Below are 19,063 nucleotides of genomic sequence, written 5' to 3' on the forward strand. Positions count from 1 at the left end.
ACGATCTAATAACAACCCCTAATCAACTAGCAATCCTAAGTACGACGAAGGATTTAACTGTTAACCGCTTTAAAATCTAATAGAACCCTGTCCAGATTAACAGAAACTACGAGCATCCATTTAAATCTGATTATATTCTTTCTTAATACAACCTAGAAAGTTCTACCCAATTAAGTTATATTAATTACTACTGCATCAACCTAACCAAACAATTACGGATTTGATTACGCCGAATAGCTATGGAAATTTCTACCAAACAACATAACGGGCCCTGTTAAATCATTCAATAGAATTTCGCTAGGGGATATATTTTTCCAATAAATCACAGAAAGGATATAAATGCAATAGAATAAAGAAATTTAATTAAGTTCAATATAATCTCACAATCGAAATCAAACTTCTACCTTGGTTTAGCCTTAACTGAACAGAACGTTTAGCCACACATGACTATGGAAGAAAACATCCTCACAAGAATTGAAAGTTCGGTAGAAATCTCTCAAAAAATTCTGTCAAATTCGTCACAACCCAAGGGAGGCGAAAGATAATCCACAAAAAGACCTAATTTCGACTTAAATAGCCCCTAGAAGGTGGGGTCCACTAATACAATAAAAATACCCACTAAAACCTGTGTCTAATATCATCCTGTGGCTGTAAAACGTGCTGGAATTAGTTGAAGAAGTCGTGACCAGCCAATAATGTCACAATCAGTCCACTGGTCTGATTTCCTGCTTAGTCTTGCCCAAGGCTAAGAGCCTAACAACTTGCATTTGTGTTCCAAAATTCCAGCAGCTCCTTCCTTGCTCCAAAACATTTCAATTGTGCTCCTTTTTGCTTCATTCATATCAAATCCAACTTTTCCTAGCATAAAAACAATAAATCAAGTTAAACCACTCTTTTAAGCACAAAATGACACCAAATCAACACAAATATAACAATAAAAGAAAATTGGATTTGCAAGTTATCAAATTTCCCCACACTTATCCCATGCTTGTCCTCAAGCATGACTTAGAATTCGACATCTATTCTATATAGGAGACCACAACTTCACAACGAAACTCGATTCAACATATGCAAAAACCGCAAACAACGCAACATCGCAATTGGATATCAAACCGTCAAAATCATCCCATCATCGTGAACTCAATCGAAAAAGGTTACACTAAGAATTCTGAAAACACTCACGCACACATACGAAGCTTGAATCAACAAATGTTTTATCGAGCAATAATCAAAGCATATAAAATACATTTTCGTAGCTTCAAGAAAACAAGATAATGAACAACCATAAGCTCTCCTCGCGGTTCCCTCTCCACTAATGTAGGACAAGTCTCAACTAAGGATCATCATGTCTTTTATATGGGTTAGGCTAGGGTAATGGTTACAAAAGAAAAGGATAATGTAAGGCTAGAGAGTAACAAGAAAATAAGTCTTTCACATTAAGTTCAAAGAGCAATGCACGTTATTAACTTTAATGTTTAGATGGCAACAAATGCAACTTCACAAAACAAAACATAACATTGTAGCCTTTCCCTCTATTTTTCTTTTTTTTTTTTTATTTTATTGCTGCTGTTTATTTATTCTTTCTTCCTTTCTTTTTTTTTCTTTTTTCTTTTTTTTTATTTCTTTTCCTTTTTTTTTTTTCGACATCACAACGACTAATTACATATAAGTCGCTATGACTATTTATTCCAAAACACAAACATAAACACGAAACAAAAATGCATTCGCGCCAAAACTTGAAACTTAAACATGCATGCTCAACAACGATTAAAAAGAGTATTTCCTTGTTCAAAGGTGGTGGGCAAAGAGCTTTTTGTGTTATATGGTTATATTGGGGGTTATGAAAAGAATTTGGAAACACGCATTTAGCATGCTTCGTTGGCTAGAAGGGGTAAGAAGGATGGTAACGTCAAGGTGGGAAAACGTAGAATTTTTTTTTTTTTTTTAGATCGACCAAAGAATGCCTAGATCATTTCCAAAGTCGAGACTCACCTAGGATTTCGCCTCAAGGGAACGTAGAAGAGAGTTCTAGTGTTCGGAAGCTATCCTAAAATTTTTTTTTTTTCAACGATTGCTCTCAAAAACACTTATCAAAAGAGGCTAAGTTTCGAAAACCCGATTTGAGAATTCAAAGTGTAAACAATTTAAACCAAGATTCACGAGTGCAATGACGGTCAATTTCAAGTTATGGTTTTCGCTTGCTAAGTCTTGTCGTCTAGGGCTCTCACAATAGTCAGACCAAGTTTCAAAAGCAAAGTTATCCTCTCTAGATATCCTATAAATTCTAAATCATGTTTAAAGACACAATTAAGTCCCAGAGTAATCCCAAATGCAGCTCAAAAATAAAAAATTTTACTCAAAATATTCATGGGATAAGTGGTAAATAAAAACTCTAGGAGCATTTTTACAAAACAGTCAAAACCGGTCAAGTTTCATACCAAATATGCACATGGCAGCAGCATAAACATAAGCAAGTACTAAGAACAACACATGGCAGTAAAATTAAAAATTTCAGCAAAGATGGTCACATTCCCCTCCCCACACTTACTCCACACATTGTCCTCAATGTGGACTCAAGGCTTAAAATGTAAATAAAAGGTAAAGTTGAAGGAAACTGCCCTGTTGTGAAGGAAACTGCCCTGTTCTAGCCATTAAGAATATTGCTCTTGCTCATCCTGAAATGCAACTGAAAACACAAAAACACAACCAAAAGAAAAACAAAAGAACAAAATGCAAACCAAATGGTTGTTAGTCTGCAAATGTTATTCAGCTTTCTATTACCTCAAAGATGTTAACCAAGCAAAGAGCCAGCAAAGCAAAATCAGTTCAACTTAATAAACAATTCTGCTCAACTATCAATCAAATTTCCAATACTGAACATGGCATTAAAACAACATAGCAAAACAGGCAAGCAAACTTAGTTCAAACAATGACAACAGATTCTAAGTTTTAAGAGCTCATATTCAAAATACTAATTTTAAACCCAATAAATTGATCCCAAATCGCATTGAACACTGAATTTAGTCAATAAAAGCCTAGAATTAAACCCAACTCATAATATTCAGCGATCGAACTCCACTCAGTTATCAATTCCAACTCCAATTTAAACAAAATTCGAATTATCAACAAGCAAGAAAATTATAAAAACGTCCCCTTCAGCAAGTATTGCAAAGTTAAACAATAAAACCCAATAAAAACTTGCGAAACAACAAAACCCATAAATCATAATGTGCTCAAATAACTTCAGCCAACAATCTATAATATAGCTAAGTTCTTCCCTAATTCAAATTCAGCAACAATTGATTAACTAAAAAAAAAACCCAATTGAAATCAATGACAATGCAGTAAATTGGAGCACAGACACTATCTTAAATCACGATTTCTATTCTAATAGGAAGTAAATTAATACCTGTTGCTGAAGTTGGCACGGAGAGGAATCAGATGAGGAAGGAAGACGCTGCTGTTGGGTTTTGCGTCGCGCTGTAGAGTGACGTAGGATTGGGCTAAGGACGAAAAGAAAGTCTGTTTGGGTTTTAGATCGTCGATCGGAGTGACAAAATTCTTGTCGTCGTTCTTCAGAACTCTTGCCGTCGTTCAAGACTCGCAGCCAACGCAGATTTTTTTACCCAGTATAATAACAAAGTAGCTGAATAAAAAATAAAAAATAAAAAAAAGTCAAATATACCCTCTTGCTAAAATGAATAAACTCTCTATACTCACCCCAATGAACACAATAAAATACAAAATAAAACAATTTTAACCATGCCATTTAAAAACCCCATAGAAGCTTTGCTCTAGACTCTTGAACCCAGAAAAACACAGTGTCCCCAGGTTAGGGACGACACCCTTCATGAAAAAAAATTTTTTTTTTTTTTTCAAAAAAAAAAAAAAATTAAGAAGAAAAAAAAATAATGAAAATTCACCCAGCTGGGTTGCCTCCCAGTAAGCGCTTGATTTTAACGTCTCCGGCTAGACTTTCTTGAGCTAATCAGCTGTACTCCCCAGGCTCTTCGAGCCTCAAATTCTCCGATTGAGTAGCTCCAAAACCTTCATAAAATGGCTTCAATCGATGCCCATTCACTTTAAAAATTTTATTGGTCTCTAGACTTTGAATTTCCACTACACCATGAGCAAAAACATTAGTAACAACAAATGGACCAGTCCATCTGGACCTTAACTTACTAGGAAATAATTTGAGTTTAGAATGAAATAATAGAACTTTTTGACCAACTACAAAGCTCTTCTTGGATATCATGCCATCATGGAAAGCCTTAGTCTTCTCTTTGTATATTCTGGAGCTTTCATAAGCTTCATTGCGAATTTCCTCAAGCTCTTGCAATTGTAATTTTCGGTTATCACCAGCTTCACCATACTGCATATTGCAGCGCTGAATAGCCCAAAATGCGCGGTGCTCCAACTCGACAGGCAAATGACATGGTTTGCCATAAACTAATCGATAAGGTGACATTCCTATCGGTGTCTTATACGCTGTCCTATAAGCCCATAAAGCGTCGTCCAGCCTGACGCTCCAATCTTTTCTATTAGGACTCACAGTTTTTTCCAGTATAGACTTCACTTCCCTATTCGAAACTTCTGCTTGTCCACTTGTCTGCGGGTGGTAGGCTGTAGAGACACGATGCGTAATACCATACTTTTTGAACAGATTCTCCATAATCTTGTTACAGAAATGAGTTCCTCGATCACTTATAATTGCTCTTGGAAGTCCGAACCGAGAGAAGATATGGCTCTTGACAAAATTCACTACTGTCTTCGCATCATCAGTCCGGGTTGCCTTAGCTTCAACCCATTTGGACACGTAATCCACTGCCAACAATATATAGCTGTTCCCGAATGATGATGGGAATGGCCCCATAAAATCTATACCCCGCACATCAAAAATCTCACAAATAAGAATAGAGGTAAGGGGCATCTGATCTCTACGACTCAAATTACCTGTCTTCTGGCAATTTTCGCAAGATTTGCAATAAATGTACGAGTCTTTAAACATTGATGGCCAGAAAAGTCCACACTCCAGAATCTTGCGAGCTGTTCGTTGAGGACCAAAATGACCTCCACAAGCTGATGAATGGCAGAATTTCAGAATGGATGGCACTTCCACATCCATAACACATCTTCTAATCACCTGGTCAGAACAAAACTTCCACAAGTATGGATCATCCCAAACAAAATACTTAGCATCTCTCTTGATTTTATCTTTTGCAGCTCTAGTTAAATTTTCCGGTAAAGTACCTGCAACTAAATAATTCACTATATCAGCATACCATGGAACAACTTTTTGGAAGCTAAAGAGTTGCTCATCTGGAAAATCATCGTCCAATGGTGACGGCTTTTCATTCAAAATCAACCGGCTAAGGTGATCAGCAACAAGATTCTCGGACCCCTTTTTATCTCTTATCTCTATATCAAACTCTTGAAGCAAAAGAATCCAACGAATCAAACGGGGCTTGGAATCCTTCTTCTTTAACAAATACCTCAATGCTGCATGGTCAGAGAAAACTATCACCTTTGTTCCTAACAAATACGACCTGAACTTCTCCAAAGCAACCACGATCGCCAAAAGCTCTTTCTCTGTGGTAGAGTAGTTGCATTGGGCATTGTCCAGCGTTCTTGATGCATAGTATATGACATGAGGATTCTTCTCAATACGCTGTCCAAGAACAGCCCCTACAGCATAGTTACTCGCATCGCACATAATCTCGAAAGGATAGTTCCAATTCGGTGGTTGGACTATTGGAGCAGAAATGAGCTTCTCCTTCAACATATCAAACGCTTCTCTACACTCCCCATTGAACACAAAAGGCACATCTTTTTGCAAAAGCTTGCAAAGCGGTTGAGCTATCTTTGAAAAATCCTTAATAAAGCGTCTGTAGAAACCTGCATGGCCAAGGAAAGAACGAATCTCCCGCACACTTGCAGGGTAAGGTAAGGATTTAATTACATCAATTTTAGCTTTGTCAACCTCAATGCCTCTTGATGAAACAATGTGTCCTAGAATCAAACCTTGGTCCACCATAAAATGGCATTTTTCATAATTTAGCACTAGGTTTGATTCTATACACCTCTTTAAGACTTTTGTAAGGTTAGTTAAGCATTCATCAAAACAATTACCATAGACAGTAAAATCATCCATAAATACCTCAATAATCTCCTCTACAAAATCTGAAAATATACTAACCATACACCTTTGGAATGTGGCTGGTGCGTTGCAAAGACCAAACGGCATCCGTCGATAAGCAAATGTACCAAAAGGGCAAGTGAAAGTCGTCTTCTCTTGGTCTTCGGGTGCCACTGGTATTTGAAAGAAGCCTGAAAAACCATCAAGACAACAATAATGAGAACGACCAGCTAATCTTTCCAACATTTGGTCAATAAATGGAAGTGGGAAGTGATCTTTTCTTGTGGCTGCATTTAACTTCCTGTAATCTATGCACATCCTCCACCCATTTTGAACTCTTGTAGGAACCAACTCTCCTTCAGCATTCTCCACTACAGTAATTCCTGTCTTCTTAGGCACTACCTGTACGGGGCTTACCCATTTGCTATCAGAAATCGGGTAAATCATACCAGCATCTAACAACTTCAGTATTTCCTTCTTCACCACCTCCATCATAGGTGGATTCAACCTCCTTTGAGCTTCTCTTGTGGGTTTGCTTCCTTCTTCTAGAAGAATCTTGTGCATACAAGTTGATGGACTCAACCCTTTAATATCTGCTATTATCCATCCTATGGCCTCTTTATGCTCCCTAAGAACTTGAACCAAGCACTCTTCTTCAACCTCACTAAGTTTGCTTGAGATGATAACAGGCAGTGTGTCTCCATTCCCCAAAAATGCATATTTTAAGTGGCCGGGCAGCGGTTTCAACTCTAACTTGGGTGCCTGCAAAACAGATGGTAAAAGCTTCTCATGGTGAGAAGGCAAAACAATATGGCTGTGGCTGCTTGTTAGGGGCTGATTTGTCTCCATCTCACACACAATTTCCTGTACATTTTCATTAACCAAGAAGGTTTCCTCAATCTCTTTAATACTGTCCATATTAATATTCCTGCAAAGCACTAAATCAAGCTCGTCAACAGCATTTAATTCAAACATTTCTTGTGCTAAAGGATCAATTGCATCAATAGAACAAATACTAGACACATCACTAGGGTACTTCATAGCCTCATAAACATTAAATTCGACTTTCTCACCATCGAACTCCATAGATAATGTGCCTTCATAAGCATCAATTTTTGTCCTTGCAGTGCGGAGAAAAGGTCTCCCAAGCAATAAATCAGCTACAGTCGAGGATTTATCATCCTCCATATTAAGTACATAAAAATCTGCTGGAAAAATTAAATCACCAACCTGAACCAAAACATCTTCTAGCAATCCCACGGGATACACTATAGACCTGTCTGCCAATTGAATAATAATACGCGTTTCTTTCAAGGGACAACCCTTGAAAGATGAGTAGATAGATAAAGGCATGACATTTATAGAAGCTCCTAAATCACACATAGATCTCTTAATCCCTACATTGCCTATTTTACAAGGAATAGCAAACATACCTCGATCTTTACACTTTGGTGGGAGTCTCTTCCTTTGAATCATGGCGGAGCAAACTTCACCCATCTCTACCTTCTCAACACTATCTACCTTCCTTTTGTTGGTACAAAGTTCCTTGAGAAACTTTGCGTACTTCGGTATTTGCTTAATAGCATCCAATAATGGAATATTCACCTCCACCTTGCGAAAGGTCTCCAAAATGTCTTTCTCTTCACTTTCCTTCCTTGTTTTAACCAATCTCTCGGGAAAAGGAGGCTGAACAGTAAAGGTTTGGGGCTGCCGTACTTCAGGCTGTTCGGAAGGCCCATTTCGGTGAATTTCTACCTCCTTTTCAGCTTCTTCCTTAGAACTGCTGCTGCCTTTTTTAGGGGCTGCTGTGTTTAGCTCTTTACCACTCCTCAAAGTGATCGCACTTGCATTTTCCCTTGGGTTTACCACCGTTTGGGAAGGAAGCTTCCCTTGTGTTTCCAATCTACTCAAGGAAGATGCAAGTTGACTAATTTGTTGTTCCATATTCTGCATTCCCTTTCTTGTTTCTTGCTGGAATTCTTGTTGAGAAGTGGCAAGTGACCTCACAATATCTTCCAATGGTATTTTTGGGGGAGGAGCTTGTTGAGGAGGTGGTCTAGCTGGTTGGTATCCTTGGAAATTTTGGTAGTGGCTTCCATAGCTAAGATTAGGATGATTCTTCCAATTACTATTGAAGGTGTTACCCATCGGTCTTTGGGGCTGCCCGAAATATCCTCCCATAGCGTTAACTTGCTCTTGATCACCATACCATGATGGACATGTGTCAGTTGGGTGATCGCTGCAACATACCTCGCACACACTTCTCTTCACAGGTTGCCCTGCAGCAATAGATTTAACAATAGAGGTTAGTTCATTCAGTTGAGACTGAATGGAAGAATCACATACCTGATATAGCTTCCTGGAGGGTTCTTCAACTTGGCCAAATTGTTGTGAATTGGCGGCCATAGTGGAAATAATTTCTCTTGCTGCGAGTGGAGTCTTGTTAACAAGTGCTCCCCCACTAGCTGCATCAACCATCTTTCTTTCCATGTCAAGCATCCCTTCATAAAAGTACTGTATTAGGGACTGTTCAGACATCCCATGTTGCGGGCAGGCTGCACATAACTTCTTGAATCTCTCCCAATAGTCATAAAGACTCTCTCCAGCCTTTTGTCTAACCCCACAAATTTCTCTTCGTATGATGGCTGCCCTAGAAGCGGGAAAATACTTGTCCAAGAATGCTCGGGCCATATCAGGCCATGTGGTGATGGAACCTGGAGGTAGATTAAGCAACCACTCCTTAGCAGCATCTTTAAGAGAGAATGGGAATGCTCTCAACTTAATTTGCTCTTCAGTTACCCCCTGCGGTCTCATGCTAGAACAAACTCCATGGAATTCCTTCAAGTGATTATGCGGGTTTTCAGTCTTTATTCCATGGAAAGCCGGAAGTTGATGAATCAGACCCGATTTAAGCTCAAATGGCACTTCCAACTCCGGGTAAGTAATACACATAGGCTGCTGCTCTACAGGGGCAGCCTGTAGCTCTCGAACAGTGCGGTTTTCAGCCATAACTTCCTCTTGGTCAATTTCTGCAAGAATCTCTTCCTGCTCTAGACTTTCTTCTTTGGTTTCAGCTGTAAAATCAAGGTGACCAGCTGCTGGACTTTCCGGTTCAGTTCCGGAAATCGATTCGGCCCACTTTCGCTCTTTCGCTTGTCTCCTTAGTGAGCGGGCTGTTTTCTCTATCTCAGGATCAAATAATATTGGCAAATTTTTAGACCTGGTCATTCAAAAAGACAACAAACAGTAAAGTTAACTAGTCCCCGGCAACGGCGCCAAAATTTGACAGGCGTCGAATCCGCCAAAAATAATTAACCTACTCCCCTACAAAATAAAACTTGTAAATATGGTGAGAAGGATCGAACCCTAGGGATTAGCTTTGTCGAAAATAGACCAAAACTGAAAATAAAATTAAAAATAGATATTGAAACGGGGGAATTTAATAATCGAACTAAACGAATTAAAATTAAATCAAAGAAATAAATGCAATAAAATTAAAAATTGAACCTGAACAATTGATAGACAATTCAGCCAAGGCATACCGCGGATCGAAAATTTGATTCGAGTGATCATTGATTCAAGATTAATTCCTTAATTCATATTACAGACAAGTTATAGCCAGAAAGAACGTCAACCCAACCAATTCTACCGTAGGAATAGGTTGCTAAGATACGATCTAATAACAACCCCTAATCAACTAGCAATCCTAAGTACGACGAAGGATTTAACTGTTAACCGCTTTAAAATCTAATAGAACCCTGTCCAGATTAACAGAAACTACGAGCATCCATTTAAATCTGATTATATTCTTTCTTAATACAACCTAGAAAGTTCTACCCAATTAAGTTATATTAATTACTACTGCATCAACCTAACCAAACAATTACGGATTTGATTACGCCGAATAGCTATGGAAATTTCTACCAAACAACATAACGGGCCCTGTTAAATCATTCAATAGAATTTCGCTAGGGGATATATTTTCCCAATAAATCACAGAAAGGATATAAATGCAATAGAATAAAGAAATTTAATTAAGTTCAATATAATCTCACAATCGAAATCAAACTTCTACTTTGGTTTAGCCTTAACTGAACAGAACGTTTAGCCACACATGACTATGGAAGAAAACATCCTCACAAGAATTGAAAGTTCGGTAGAAATCTCTCAAAAAATTCTGTCAAATTCGTCACAACCCAAGGGAGGCGAAAGATAATCCACAAAAAGACCTAATTTCGACTTAAATAGCCCCTAGAAGGTGGGGTCCACTAATACAATAAAAATACCCACTAAAACCTGTGTCTAATATCATCCTGTGGCTGTAAAACGTGCTGGAATTAGTTGAAGAAGTCGTGACCAGCCAATAATGTCACAATCAGTCCGCTGGTCTGATTTCCTGCTTAGTCTTGCCCAAGGCTAAGAGCCTAACAACTTGCATTTGTGTTCCAAAATTCCAGCAGCTCCTTCCTTGCTCCAAAACATTTCAATTGTGCTCCTTTTTGCTTCATTCATATCAAATCCAACTTTTCCTAGCATAAAAACAATAAATCAAGTTAAACCACTCTTTTAAGCACAAAATGACACCAAATCAACACAAATATAACAATAAAAGAAAATTGGATTTGCAAGTTATCACCTACTCTAATAATGACAAAAGCAAGGCCAATATTTTCTCCATACTCTAAATTTTCTCTCTCTCATCCCTCGGTTCCTCTCCATCTCTCTCAAATATTTTAATTACAACTCTCTTTCTATCATTGCTCTCTGCAATATGAGATATTACCCAATTAGCTCAAGAGGGAGAAAGAGCTAGGGAACCTAGAACTCTCTTCTCGATACTCCTATAACACGATTCTCGTTTCCCCGTCACCGGATTGTTTACGGCCACCGTTCGACAAGAGCAAGGTGGTGATCGACCCCTCTCACAACGCTAGCTCCATTTTCGACCTCCTTCACACTGATCTAGTTCTCCCTTCATGCAATTCACAACCGATGAACTGCATCAAAAACCTTAAGCACTCGCAGCAGCAGGACCTACAGCATGGTTAATATTGCCCCCAATGGTAGCAAGGGCATCCTTGTTGGCACGAATAGGGTGCCGCCTCTAAAGAAGGCAATCTCTGGTTAATTTCATCTAATCTAGGCCCTGCTTTCTCAAGAGCAAAACCCCAAGGCTTTAGACTTCTCCAAGCTTAGCTTCATTGAGCTCAAGAGGGAGAAAGAGCTAGGGAACCTAGAACTCTCTTCTTAATACTCCTATCACACGATTCACGTTTCCCCATCGCTAGACTATTGGCCACCATTCAGCAAGAGCAAGGTGGCGATTGACCCCTCTCACGACGCTAGCTCCATTTTCGACCTCCTTCACACTGATCTGGTTCTCCCTTCATGCAATTCAAAACCCATGAACTGCATCAAACACCTTAAGCACCATAGCAGCAGGATCTACGACATGGTTAATATGGCCCCCAATGGTAGCTAGGGCGTCCTTGTTGGCACGAATAGGGCGCCGCCTCTAAAGAATGCAATCTCTGGTTAATTTCATCCAATCTAGGCCCTGTTTTCTCAAGAGCAAACCCCAAGGCTTTAGACTTCTCCAAGCTTAGCTTCAATGACTTCCTTGCAACTATCAAATTCTGAGTATGATCTTCATCATCGCCATTATCATTGACGAAGCCCATTACAATTTCCCAAATTCTCTAACTTAAACTCAATTGTAAAACATCAAAAAGCTTTGGATTTTGAATCTCGCTCAATTATTAAAATAATAAGCTGAAAAGCTAGGCAGAATCAATTTTGATTTGTTTAACTAAGAATGATCTTATGATCGTGTAGCTTAATTATTTGAAAAATGATAATGAAATCAACCTGGACTTTTGATCGTATTGTCTTTGTGTGTTTCTTTAAAAAAAAAAAAAGAAAACGGTCAAAAAACAACGAAGAAAAAGTTGACTTTTCTATCAAACTTGATCTTCTTTGCCAAAACAAACAAATAAAATATTTAAAACTAGTTTGACGAAAATTAGTAGGTTATGAAATGTACCTGAGGTCTTATCATTTTGATCCGTATATTTAATAATAACATTTCATCAAGGAATAATATTTTTCACCGTCTTTTTCAAATATGATTAGATATTATAAAGATTCCATTTTCGCACTAAATTCCATAATCTGGTTTTCTTCAAATCATAAACATCTTGATTGTTAACCAATTGTTAACTATCAGAAATTGAAGATTGAGAGGATGGAGAGAATTGAGAATTCTAGAATTAAGAGAATTTGAAAGTTAAGCATTTTGCTAGAATTAATTGGGGATATATATATTAGAAGAGGAATAATCATATTTGGATAAGGATAGTGAGAATCCTATGTCATCAATTAGTTAGAGTTTATTTATAAATCTAATATCCTTCAATATATGTATGTATTTATATATTACTCTTTATATATTTTATTATTGTATAATATCAGTCGTCCATTGAAAAATGTTGGTCATCTATGTCCAACACATGTTATAATTTGATTAAGCGTCGTAGATGAGCTGATTAAGCGTCGTAGATGAGCTGTTTAAGCTCAAGCGTGTGGACTGCATAAGTTCGAACTAGGTGACCTGTTTAAGCTCGAACGTGTGGACTACTTAAGTCCGAACTAGGTGAGCGCTTAAGCTCAAATGTGTGGACTGCTTAAATACGAACTAGGTGAGCTGTTTAAGTCCAAACTAGGTGAGCTACTTAAGCTCAAACGTCTGGTTTGAACTAGGCAAGAGCTTAAGCTCAAACGTGTGGACTACTTAAATACGAACTAGGTGAGCGCTTAAGCTCGCTCGAACATGTGGACTGCTTAATTCCGAACTAGGTTAGCAGCTTAAACTCAAACGTGTGGACCGCTTAAGTCCGAACTAAGTAAGTGCTTAAGCTCGAACGTGTGGACTGCTTAAGTCTGAACTAGGTGAGCGCTTAAGCTCGAACGTGTGGACTGCTTAAGCAGTAATATTTCTTTTAAAACTTGAAGCCATTAATTAACCAATCAAGAAACTAAAAATAATTAATTAATTCATGCATTAAGTCATAAAACTATTTTTTGGTTTGATTGTACTCATCCTTGTTACTTGTTTCCAAGAATACCATGAAGTTGAATGACAAATGAACAATTGTTCAAACCATGAAGCTTTGTATGAAACCCTCAAAGCAGTCAGAGAAATATAGTAATTAAATAAACATATTGGTGATTAAATCCGTGATGACCACATTTCAGGAGTTTGACTTATAATATTTTATATAGCTCAATGACAAGACAATATAGCTCAATGACAAGACAATGTTACCAAGCGCATATGTTTGCAAGATTACTGGATTTGGAAAATCGATTATGTTGTTTTATGAAAGGTATGTTCTACGCTCACCACAGTATTTGTTAACCAATTGTTAACTATCAGAAATTGAGGATTGAGAGAATCGAGAATTCTAAGAATTGAGAGAATTGAGCATTCTAGAATTGAGAGAATTTGAGAGTTAGGCCTTTTGCTATAATTAATTGGGGATATATATATTAGAAGAGGAATAATCATATTTGTTCAAACCATGAGGCTTTCTATGAAACCCTCAAAGCAGTCAGAGAAATATAGTAATTAAATAAACATATTGGTGATTAAATCCGTGATGACCACATTCCAGGAGTTTGACTTATAATATTTTATATAGCTCAATGACAAGACAATATAGCTCAATGACAAGACAATGTTACCAAGCGCATATGTTTGCAAGAATACTGGATTTGGAAAATGGATTATGTTGTTTTATGAAAAGTATGTTCCATGCTCACCACAGTATTTGTTAACCAATTGTTAACTATCAGAAATTAAGGATTGAGAGAATCGAGAATTCTAAGAATTGAGAGAATTGAGCATTCTAGAATTGAGAGAATTTGAGAGTTAGGCCTTTTGCTATAATTAATTGGGGATATATATAGTAGAAGAGGAATAATCATATTTGTTCAAACCATGAGGCCTTGTATGAAACCCTCAAAGCAGTCAGAGAAATATAGTAATTAAATAAACATATTGGTGATTAAATCCGTGATGACCACATTTTAGGAGTTTGACTTATAATATTTTATATAGCTCAATGACAAGACAATATAGCTCAATGACAAGACAATGTTACCAAGCGCATATGTTTGCAAGATTACTGGATTTGGAAAATCGATTATGTTGTTTTATGAAAAGTATGTTCCACGCTCACCACAGTATTTGTTAACCAATCGTTAACTATCAGAAATTGATGATTGAGAGAATCGAGAATTCTAAGAATTGAGAGAATTGAGCATTCTAGAATTGAGAGAATTTGAGAGTTAGGCCTTTTGCTATAATTAATTGGGGATATATATATTAGAAGAGGAATAATCATATTTGGTTGGGGATATATATATTAGAAGAGGAATAATCATATTTGGATAAGGATAGTGGAAATCCTATATTGTCTATTAGTTAAAGTTTATTTGTAAATCTAATATCCTTCAATATACATATATCTTTATATATTACTCTTTATATATTTTATCATTGTATATTATCATTCATCATTGCCCTTCTTTTCTTATCTTATGGTTGCTTTTTTTATTATTCTAAAAAATTAAACTTTGATCCAGCATATATAGATTTTGGCTTTCTTGTGTTCTTTTTTTTTTTTTTTTTTAAAGAATAGAAGAAATGGAGCTATATACCATAAATTGTGGAATTGCAGCAACTTCAATTTATTCATTTAAATTCCAAAAATCCATGGAATTAACTACCATACCATACGGGTAAACCTTAATTATTCATCTTATATCTTATATTTATAAATATAGAAGTGCTCTTCTCAATAGCAATTAAATGTGCAGAGAATGCAGCTATTATTCATTATTCTTGTTGTCGTTTCTTCTTTTCCTCCTCTGATTCAAGAAGCTCCTCCAAAACCATATCATCCAAATATTCAAACTCAAGCACTTGTTTCTCTTGCCTACTCGAACCGGAACTTCCTCTCTGGGAACCCATCTCCATTGCACCACTAAAAGAAGAAGATGAAGACTGATGAGGAGAAGATGATGATGCGATAACTTGAGAATAGTATTCATTAGGAAAATTAAGGATTGCAAGATGACCTTTCATGCTAAATGCAGCTCTATCATAAGCATGCGCTGCCTCCTCCGCATGTCAAATGTTCCTGTCATTAAAGTAGAAGAGATGGGAAAGGATTTGTCCAAATTATATTAAAGCACTTTATTTGGGGCCTTAGATTCAGTTAGATTTCCATGGTTAAAGTAGGAGAAAGAGTTTAAATTTTAAATTCAATTTCAATTTCCCTCATCTACCCAAATAAAAAATTGTTAAGGGCATTATTGAAATTCCATATATAGAGATTCTTATTGTGTCAGGCGCAAGTTTAGCTAAATATGTTTGTTATTATTCTTATCATATGTTTCGATTTTTGTCTTTTTTCACACATTACAGCAAATTCACGAGAGTATTGGCCTCTCTCCTATGTATTTCAAGGTGATATCATAACTCTTTTTATTCATTTCCTTTAGTTTCAGATTTAGTTCATTGCAAGTTGGTCACTTGATTGATCATTCAAGGATCTATCGGAGAAAATGAGTTGATTGATGAAATCTTCTAAATTAAAAGTGTGGAGAGAGAAAGGAGAAAGAGGATATTATTTATTTCAAAGTCATTAATGTTATTTCATGACCATTTAATGTGTAAATTAATAAAAAATGGAGGAAAGAAGAGGATAGTGTAATGGACAAAAAAATTGAGAATATAGCTGCCTATTTTTAAAAAGACAAGGGTAAAGTACCTTTTTTTACAAAAATTTTTTATAAAATATAGAGATACAATTATAATTTTCCCTTTGTAAACTTAAATTCTCATTTGCCCAAACAAAACTCATAACAGTTTAAAAATTAATTGATGAAATATTTCAAAATCATTATTTATGCTATAAGAGATTTTTAAAAATATAATGTCATATGAGTATAAGCCCATAACAGCATTGTCAATGGTTTTTCTTGTTTAATCTACACAGGAAGCAAGCATACACTTAAGATGATAATTTTTCCTCAGTTTCATATGCTAAAATTTTGCAATATTACATGAGACACCCTACTAAAGCTGAAGATGGAAGTGAAAATTGGAACTTGTACAACAAAAATGAAAAGAAAAAAAAAATATCAGTAAACCAGTTGTGTTTCAAAGTCTGCAAAATCAACAGATCCAGATTCAATTGGTGGCATCATATAAGCAGCAAAGATTTCAGAAACCAAAGCTGCAACAAGTGGAATCCTCTTCAAGTTCTTCACTAACGGAATGTCTTCGGTCTCCCCAACAGCAAGCAGCTTCTCATTAATCTCAACCATTCGGTCCAACTTCCTCTTGAACTCAGGATTCTCAACATCCAGTACTGCTGGGAAGATTCTAGCAGTTGTACGGTTTGTCTGCACAAAGAAAATTTCACACAACAATCTTTAATCACTCAGAAAATGTAACAGAGTTGAACTAATTCCTTTTTTCTTAGTCTTCTTAGTACTGGTATGTTCTCCAAAGTACATATAGTTCAATGAAATGGGAAAATTTTGCCTAGTCTATAGGAGCGGGAGAATGTTAATAAGGAAAACTTATGCAAAATAGTATGAGGAATTGATATTGAAGATCTCACTTCTCGTTTGGTCGGGGAGAATGTTAATAAGTTCCGAGTTCATTTCTGAGGTCAAATCAGCAGCACAAAGCAGAATTAACCTCGAATCTTTTGAAACTTTTGTCGATATTTTTTAATCGTTTTGTCTTTAATTTGAGCCAGAAAATGCAAGTTAACGATATTCATAATCATGCCCAAGGAAGAAAGGCACAGAAACTCAGCCTCACCTCAATAATAACATGCATATCGAATTCTTTGGTGTCTAATCCAATACCCTCATAGAAAGCTGTTCGCTGGCAATCATTGAGGTACATTGTCACATAGACCTGCAAAATCAATTCTCAAAGGTTTTAAGAGGGAGAAATTATGAACCATATTAATCTTATGTTAATTCTAGTATAATGTTCTTTGGTTGACAGGTGATGTATCAAGAAAAACAAACATTTTGACATTAAATAGCACATAATTTTGGATATCAGTTCTCAAAAAGTAAATAGCACATACATAAACAAGAAATTCAAATTTTCACTTGAGTCCAGTTATCAGCCATTATTGACATTAAATTAACACCCAAGTAATAAAAAGAGGGAAAAAAAGAGATTTAAGTTAGGGACATAAAGCACCAAGTCTTGCAGACGAGTGGCAATATAGAAACACCAAATAGGAATTTAGACATGGTAGGACTTTGGAAAAAGCTTATAAGGGTATAATGTATAAGTCGGGGATTACCGATAAGCAGAAGAATCTAGACCACAACTTAGCTTTCCAATCATTGAGGAATTGGGGCTGCGCCTTCATCAATGCAGAGAAGAAATCTCCATGCCTGTTCTCATCTTGGCACCAATTCTCAAAGTACTTGAAAATGGGATAACACTGGTACTCTGGATTTTCCTTCAGATGTCTATAAATGGTTATGTATCTCCAGTATCCAATTTTTTCAGATAGATATGTAGCATAGAAAATGAACTTTGGCTTGAAGAAAGTGTATTTTCTAGCTTTTGTCAAGAACCCCAAGTCCAATGCCAGATTGAAATCAGACAAACCCTTGTTCAAAAATCTGCAAACCAAGTAACACAGCAATACTATCATCTAATTGGTAGCTGAAATTCTTTGCAAAGAATGATTTTCAAAAATTCTTTAGAACTTATGGCTGGAATGAAAGAGGAAAAGAAAGAAAAACACGTACCCAGCATGCCTAGCTTCATCCCTAGACATTAAAGAGAAAATCTCTGCTACCACTGGATTGGTTTTCTACAGCATCAGTTAATAAACTAATTAGCAACTATGTCACACACCAAGAAAATGTCAAATTTAATAAATAAACAAAAGTTACACGTCTAGAATTTACCTTGAGTCTCCTTCCAAGCTCTTTGTAAAGAAGGAAACCAGAGAACTCAGCGGTGCAAGACCTTTCCAAGAATTCAACAAAGATCTGTCTCAAAGGCCCTTCTATCTTATCAGCAGCTTCCTTAAACTCCTTGTTCCTGACAAAGTGGGTCTGATTATAATCAGTCTTGAATTCTTGAAGCAGTGCTTCAAATTCAGATTGGTTGAGATTCTTGTTGATTTCAGTATTGAAAAGGGTTTCCATCTCATCAAAATCGGTGGTGTAGAATCTTGGTGTCAAGAGAGTCTCTTTAATGGCAGTTTTGTTAGCTTTCTTCTTGGTTGGCTTTGGGCTGGTTGGCTGTGCAGTGGCCGACATTTTAACGGTAGTGAATTTGAAGGAAGAGAATGTTGGTCTTGGGCTCCCAAATTTCGGGGTGCTAAACTTAGAGATGGGTTTCACGAGGGCCATCTCTGCTGCCATTTTTGCTCTGGTTTGGTGCTTTCAGCTGAGAACTGAGGGACTAAACAAAGTGATGGATAGGACGTAGGATTTATAATTGGTTGACAGTGGATTCAATCTCATCCACTGAAATCTATGAGTTGAAATGGGAATTTGACACGTGGCGTCCTTTTATTGGCCTGCCTTGATTGCTTCGAGTAGTTTGTGATAACTGATAATGCCATTTGGGCAATGGCTTTGTGGTCTTAGTTTCACTGAAATGGATTCTTCTTTCTGAATCTTTTTTTTTTCGTTAATTAATCTCTCATCTTTCTCTGCAGGTATAACATACACTCTGTAATAGACCAAGCTAAAGGGTGAGCATTAGTCGGAGCTAATAGAAAAATCAACCCGAGAACTGACCAATTCGATACGAGTCAACCCAATTTTTTAAGGATTTTTTGAGAGAAAATTATTATTTTATCC

The 19,063-nt window shown here is 36.7% G+C and overlaps 1 protein-coding gene, 1 long non-coding RNA gene and 1 other non-coding gene across 3 annotated transcripts; 1 reads left to right on the forward strand and 2 right to left on the reverse strand.

The window, feature by feature from the left end:
• Nucleotides 1–336: 336 nt before the first annotated feature.
• Nucleotides 337–3,614, reverse strand: LOC149498331 (uncharacterized). The gene is made up of 2 exons (XR_016319702.1): nt 3,410–3,614; nt 337–2,686 (listed from the first exon to the last, which is right to left on the reverse strand). It is a non-coding gene; the product is annotated as an uncharacterized LOC149498331 (long non-coding RNA).
• Nucleotides 3,615–8,672: 5,058 nt separating this feature from the next.
• Nucleotides 8,673–8,779, forward strand: LOC149498332 (small nucleolar RNA R71). The gene has a single exon (XR_016319849.1). It is a non-coding gene; the product is annotated as a small nucleolar RNA R71 (small nucleolar RNA).
• Nucleotides 8,780–16,215: 7,436 nt separating this feature from the next.
• CRD1 (dicarboxylate diiron protein, putative (Crd1)) lies at nt 16,216–18,679 on the reverse strand. Its single transcript, XM_012235428.3, has 5 exons — nt 18,158–18,679; nt 17,996–18,060; nt 17,539–17,866; nt 17,037–17,135; nt 16,216–16,609 (listed from the first exon to the last, which is right to left on the reverse strand). Exons 1-5 carry the CDS (start codon nt 18,617–18,619, stop codon nt 16,346–16,348), a joined length of 1,218 nt encoding a protein of 405 aa, XP_012090818.1. The 5' UTR covers nt 18,620–18,679; the 3' UTR covers nt 16,216–16,345.
• Between the last annotated feature and the right edge of the window lie 384 nt (nt 18,680–19,063).

This window comes from Jatropha curcas, chromosome 2, assembly GCF_041381405.1.
Source record: "Jatropha curcas cultivar XTBG-Jc1 chromosome 2, XTBG_Jcur_1.0, whole genome shotgun sequence".
Taxonomy (NCBI): Eukaryota; Viridiplantae; Streptophyta; class Magnoliopsida; order Malpighiales; family Euphorbiaceae; genus Jatropha; species Jatropha curcas.

What these genes read in the sequence shown, in the direction of transcription:
- CRD1 (XM_012235428.3), bottom strand. Translation starts at nt 18,619, where the DNA reads ATGGCAGCAGAGATGGCCCTCGTGAAACCCATCTCTAAGTTTAGCACC. An exon ending in GATGAAGCTAGGCATGCTGG is followed by an intron (nt 17,867 to 17,995) that starts GTACGTGTTTTT and finishes CTTGGTTTGCAG; the next exon opens with ATTTTTGAACAAGGGTTTGT. An exon ending in ATATGCATGTTATTATTGAG is followed by an intron (nt 16,610 to 17,036) that starts GTGAGGCTGAGT and finishes TTCTTTGTGCAG; the next exon opens with ACAAACCGTACAACTGCTAG.